Source organism: Limanda limanda, chromosome 1 (assembly GCF_963576545.1).
Source record: "Limanda limanda chromosome 1, fLimLim1.1, whole genome shotgun sequence".
NCBI classification, from domain to species: Eukaryota; Metazoa; Chordata; class Actinopteri; order Pleuronectiformes; family Pleuronectidae; genus Limanda; species Limanda limanda.
Genome location: NC_083636.1, coordinates 28132063 through 28138826, shown reverse-complemented (window position 1 = coordinate 28138826; position 6764 = coordinate 28132063). Strand labels below are relative to the sequence as shown.

The 6764-nt window shown below is 39.2% G+C and overlaps 1 protein-coding gene across 2 annotated transcripts in view; it reads right to left on the bottom strand.

Annotated features, from left to right (window-relative positions):
* Positions 1–3740: 3740 nt before the first annotated feature.
* The window catches only part of col5a1 (procollagen, type V, alpha 1), a 74736-nt gene continuing 71712 nt past the window's right edge, over positions 3741–6764 (bottom strand). For both annotated transcript variants that reach the window (XM_061070159.1, XM_061070166.1), the window contains exon 66: positions 3741–6366. In XM_061070159.1, coding sequence (XP_060926142.1) covers positions 6220–6366 — 147 coding nt within the window. In that variant the 3' untranslated portion in view covers positions 3741–6219. The remainder of the gene's footprint in view (positions 6367–6764) is intronic.

Sequence of the window (6764 nt, the reverse complement as noted above, 5' to 3'; positions counted from 1 at the left end):
TCCCTTGTCCACATAAAGCTTGTTCCACCCTTCGACTCCTGTTTGACAGCGTCTGCACGGCACCTCTGTTCGACTCAGAAGTTGACGTGTTGAATTGAATTTGCCTGCAAAGTTTATCGGTGCAGTTTGTCAGACGTTTTTGCCGCGAGTGCAGACAATGTCCTCAAATCATTTGGTTCACCTAACTAATGGCTGACAGAAGGAGGTGGTTGAACTCCTCTTTGTTCATTGTCTACCTACTAATTCTCTGTCTGTGTCTACTTAACACTATCATGTCTCTTGTAAATTACCTGAGAAAGTTTAATATCCAGTTTGCTGTGATTTGGACATGTGATATGATCAAAATGTTACAACTTTTTTTGTTGCTGCAATGTTTTATACTGGGCTAAATTCTAGATCTTTTAATTTTGAAGTTGTGAATTTGGGTCTCAAGATTGTGTCAATTGCATAACAGACCTCTGAATTAGCCGACATGCAATGTATGAAAACATAACGGCAGTTCAGTAAATCATTCAAAATGATAGAGAAACCACACACATAAAGAGAAATAAAGATAATTCAGGTTAGTTTTTATTAAAAACCCTCACTGCAAAACCTTCATTGCAGATAAACCAGGCAAAATGAACAGTTTTCTAACTTCACTCTGCACCACAGACTGTGGTTCTGCCAAAAAAGCTCTGCCAAAAGGTCCAGCACATAAACAAAAAGTGACAGTATATTGTTGAACTGTTTTAGGAGGATTCCGTAATGACGAGGAATAATTCTGAAGTAGCTGCGGAACATTAACACAGGACAAGAGAACAGCCCAATCCAAACAGGCAGGTTTAGAGCAAGCACTGCACTAGTGTTTATCACATTCTCAGATTTAGTTGGTAGGTTTTCTCTTCTTGATCTAAATTTAAGATGAAGCCACGACGGTTTCCAATGTTGTATCAGTTATCTTGTAGTAATGGAAAATGTATGAAAAGCGTGTTTTGTAAAATGTATTTTTTGATTAACTCTTAAATGAAAGCTTTGTTATGAGGCCCCAATGAGGCTTAATACAACATAGAAACCTAACATTGATATTTGAGAGATGCAGCCACATGAAATGCTTGGGTGGTCGCCTCTAAGCGCATTAGAAACCCAATATCTTCAATTATAGCCACTCCTCAATCTCAAAGGTTATTAGAGAGGAAAAGCCTGGTGTTAATATTTCTGTATGACAGTCCCTGTGTTGTAGCACTATCTCGCTCTCTCTCCTGTTTGATTTATATGCAAGTAGGTCAGTGGTGGCAGCGCCGGGCTATGAATGGGCTCTGTTAGCTGCAGATCCACAGGCTCAGAGCAATTACACATTAACATAGAAGACTCTCTGTCCCAGACTTCCTTTTATTTTAAGCTTTACCCTTCAGTTCTTCCCTCACCAGCCCAGACCACACAGCAGCAGCAGTCTGTAACATTTAATAATTAGAATTTGGTGTGTTAGGGTAAGGAAGAAGGGAATCCTCTTGAACATGTCATGTTGATCAGATCAATCAACCTGCATGGATAATCTGAGAGTGGATCTCATCCTCAACTCACACTAAAGGTCAATCAAGAGTTACATCCTAACTAAGCACTAAATATTCTTCCTGCAAGTTTTGAACATTACAAGCAACCACAGGAATATGGCATATGGACGTGGGCCACTTCAGGCAATGATGCAGCACTTCTGGCTTCTTGGGCCTCGAACTAAATGGATGTGAGCCTAAAGGGGCCCTCTTACAAAATATTAAATGTGTCCCAAATATTCCAAAGCAAATGTTGGCCTTTTTGCTAAACATGCGTAACAGTAACAGACATGTCAATGAATCCATGGAAGACAGGTTACAGCTTCCTCCTAAATTTTAGCTGCCTTGGTTTATGTTCTGAAATGAATTCCTGGTATAGAATCAGATCCACTTTCACAATTTCGGTGAAGTAAAAGCATCGCAAAACAGAAACCGGAGCCATCTGAGCTATGGATTTGAAGTCTCATGGCACAGGATTTGAGTACATATGTCAGAGTTTGTTTCCAATCTTTGGGAAATGTTTTTGGATGGCTGTAATATAAAATGCATGAAAGTGCAATTTTCTGAAGGGTGTGTGGGTTAGTTCCCAACCTTCTTTGCTAATGATCCCTCAAAAAGAAGCGGTGTCTCGTCAAGGCCACTTGTTGGAAAATCAGATTACTTAGTAGTTTGCAGTTCCCCCATATGATTTCCTCTGTTTATCAGCTGCTGTAAATCAGAAGGAAAAATGTGTGACGTGAGATGACTGAAACACTCTAATATGTTCAATATGTTGCAGCAGGAAGTAGCTGACTATCTTCACTTAGAAGAAATTCTCAAAGTCCTTTTCCAGAATGGTGATCCTTTCCTTTCTTTAATATATATATTTTTAATCTACAGAAACAAAGGGTTTGGAATCCACTGAACAGGTTCTCAATAAGTAACAAGTAACACCTTGTAGATATTTGGGTTGAGGAAACACAAATTTTATGTTGAATTCAAATATTTGAACACTACAGATTTACAATCTCATTCAAAACTCACAAAGCATTTTGAGATGAAATAAAGACATTTTAACCCCAACAGGCTACAATTGTGTCGAATGACTGTCACTTATTGGAGTATTTTTACTCTTTGGTATCTTTTACTTAAAGGAACTGAACTGATCTAAATGTTTTCAGTTCTCCTTCAGCTGCTCTGTCTTATCTGGCTCACTTCAGTGTGTCTACAACACTTTTCCTCCATTACAAACTAGTGCAGTGTAATTGTGCGTGTCCCACCGTGCCCTCCTTATTCATCCCAAATGGCTGCATCCCGACTCCCCTTCTAAAATGTTTCACAAGCTCACTACACTTAGCTACTGTTGTAATCCTTTGATTAGCTTTATCACTCTAGTTTCTACTTTACTCGCCCAGGATGCTGCCTCTGTTAGGGTCTGTGCATTCTGACTGTGCCTAAACCCATTCTGTGAACATTCCATTAAATATTGATAATCATATCATGCGAAAAACAGCTTTTTTTTCTCCCTCGAATTGCTGCGCTAGGCTTAATGTGTACTATGCAACATTTACCGCTAATGAGACACTTGACATTCTGCAAGTCGGCTTCTCCACCGCTGATTTGATCAAATCTTTAAGTTTGCAGATTATTGAAATGAGTGCAAGGGTGGGATTAAAGCAATCTCCGGTTTATTTCTTTATGATCATCGCTGAGGAAAGCTTGCATAGAATACAGTGAATAATACATATTTAATGTGATGCAGGCAGTGTAGAAATATGAGCTAAGAGTGAGAGGAAGTACTGACATTAGCTGGCCATTAAAAAAGTCTCTAGCCAGGAGGATTGTCTGTTGGAGGTAACAGGAGCGAGATCTGACCCAGATGCATTCTGGTAACTTCCTTCTCAGGGCGAGTCTTTGGAGCTAGGATTGTTTGACATCACTGACACAATGTATAGCAGTTGATAGTATATTCTTACCTGTTGTGCAGCTAAACACGCGTCCAATTGTTCATTTAGAATTGACAACACACACACACACTGTCACGCACACACACAAACAATCCAGATGCTGCAAACATGAAAACATCCGTCTGTTCATATTGACATATTCTGAAAGGCTCCATTTAAAAAAAGGAGCGATTACCAGCAAATGTGTAGACTCCATCACCTTTAGTCAGTAGCTTTTGTTTTTCTGGTGTGCACGTAAAGAGGGGGCCTCTTACACTTACACTATGGTATCATTTAACATTTATTTTTTTATTTTAAATAGTACAATAAATATACTACAAACGAACATTGGCTTTGGTAGAGTTACAAGTTCATCATTTCCTCTCCACTTCACAATCGTGGACATGACCTTTTATTTTTAATTTTTTTTATCTTTCATTCATGAAAAAAACGGACGTATACTGATGAATAAAAACCTGGACTACAGATCATGTCCCCCTACAGAATCATAACAAGAGAAAAAACTTTACAATTTCATGCATACAGATAGGTTTTAATGCTTCAAAAGACATACAAGAGTGGATGGCCACAGTAAACTTGAATTTATTGACATAAAAAAACAATATATCTTCTATCCTCTTATCCTTACACAGGTTTCGACAAGACTGTGAAAAACAAACGTGACAAAGACGGACAAAAAACGGACAATCTACAAAAACAATGGCAGCATTTCTGCTGGTTCTGGAAATTTACAAGATATTGTTTGTCTTCTACGTTGAGAGCAGTGTTTTAAAATTTGGGCGTACTGCATGACGCTGAGAAGATAAAGCCAGAGATCTACAAGCATATTGAGTTGTCTTGACAGAAAATGGTTCAAGTCACATATTTGAAGATTTAAAAACAAAGAGGAAACAAATCTATGTATTAAGGGCCGTAAAAAATTCTGTGGTAGATACTTAGTGGTCATAAGCAAAGAGAGTGCATAGTTTGAACAAAGAGCATAATTACAATTAGGGCAAAAATAAAAGACCAACAAGACATTTTTTGACGCTGCAGGAGCAAACTGCTTAATCTGGCTGATTTCATTACCTGCCTCTACTTTGGATAAATCAAGAAAAACATTCCCATACAAAACCAAGAAAATAAGGAAAAATTCAAGCCTGTTAAAGCTAAATATGAGATAACCTTTGGTGGAAGGGTTGGGTTTCATACACCATACAAGACATTGGATCATAACCCTTTTTGCACGCCCATCGCAACATTTCCCGCTCGTCAGCTCCGTCCATTTGATGAGGCACAGATGATCCGACAGCAGCGAGAGGCAAACACGCAGCTACAAATCCAACAGCACCATCTTGGTTTCCTTTTTTCTCATTCCAACATTTGGTACAAGACATATTTTTCATATGTGCGCGGTCCGCCGAAGCAACATAACACCGCCATGCTGCACTGATCTGCGAGCAGGGGAAATAGCATGCAAACACCACTGCTGGACACTAAACATAAAAAAATGGATGCAGCTCAGATCCACCTGCGTCCACTGTGGTGGTTAAGAGTCAAGGGGCTGCTGGTGACAGAATATTATTGCCACAAATTTCCTTCCATTCAAACGAACACAAACTAGAAAAATACATAGCACCACAGACGAGAGGAAAAATAGCACCAGGGTTCTTTGATTGTTGTTTCCATTCAAACGTGACATCATCTCCCATTGCATAGTCAGATGAGTATTTCAGGAAAAGGAAAATAGAAGCCGTTTATTAAATTAATGATATTTGCCACCAAGGTAGGTGGTTTGTTCCGAGGGCACAAAAGGAGGAATGTATTATTTTGTCTTTTCATTAGTTCTGCAAATCAACCGTCACATAATATCACAGAGCTTGTTTTCGTCTTCTTTTTTATTTCCATTGTGTTCTTAAATTACAAAAAGATGTGCTCCACAACCGCAACAAGACAGGACCTCCCAATTATTTTTTTTTTCCTAGTTTTTTTTTCAATTTACAAGTCTAATTTCCTCACTTTCAATATCTCTGCAATTGTAGGTGTTATCCCTGTATCCATCAACTCTTACTCCTCCTACCTCTACAATTAATAAAGTCACATGCACGTTTTGAAGCCAGAAGCAATAAACATTACCAGGAAAAAATATACAGAATGTACTTACAAACATAAAAATTATTTATATATATATTTATATATATATATATATCTATATAGAGGATCCATTCCAAAAGAACGGAGGGGACAGTTATGCACAAGCAAGAGCTCCTAGTAGTGAAAGAGCAAAAACAACCCAACAAAGAGTGGAAGAAGCCAGGGAGATGAAGGAAGATGAGATCAGAACCAAAGATGAGGGGGAAAAAAGCCAAATCAGATGGAGTCCATGGCAAAACTGCACTCGTCTGGAATGCTGCAGCTCTCAGGGTCGCCTCCGTCGTTTGGGACCAGGAAGTCAAAATCAAGTGATGGGCTAGGTGTGTGTCTGCGTGAGCGTGTGGCATAGGAGGCAGGATCTGACATCCAGGTTCAAAACTTGCATGTGATGGAGAAGGCCCACTGAGGTTGTTCGTTTTTCCTCTATTCCTTTAAGAATTTCACTGCATCCTCAACTTGATTTCATTTTTACTCTTGTTGCTTTATGGAAAAAAAAAGTTGACTTTTTTTTTTTTTTTTTTTTACAAATAGAATTGTCCTTTTTCAAATGTTTTTTTTCTGAGAAAAAAATATGCTTTTCTTTTTCTCCATTTGCTCAGTAAACAGTCTTAGCCGATGAAACAGACGGGGCCCACTTCGAATCCGAACTTCTGCGTGGAGCCGCCAAAGTCGTTGAACATGAGGTCCACAAACGGCACCTGCTCCACCTTGGGCGTGTTGATCTCGAGTACGGTCTTTTCGTATCCCTTTTTCAACTGTGAAGAGACACATCGGAGAGGAGAGTTGGTGCATTGAAGCTTAACATCACATTCTTTTGTAGAAGACAGAGCGGCTACAAGTACAACAAACATCAGTTTCTGACAGGCTGCATCAAATAGCTCATTCACACCTAAATTAACCAGTTTAACAATTGAGGAGTTTGCCTTTCTTCAGTCATGTTCAACGCTACAAACGCAAACACAACTGAGGCGCTCTCTCACCCCGTTGTCTTACCAAATTAGCGCGTTCACCTTGGTGTCATGTTTCCAGGCACCCGGAGCAGATACAAACTTGTGTCTAATGCAGTGTAATTTGATCCCGGAGTGAATACTAATTTAATCCATTCTCTTTGCAGACAGTAGCCAGATGTTACTATCGCCAACCACCCAGAGAC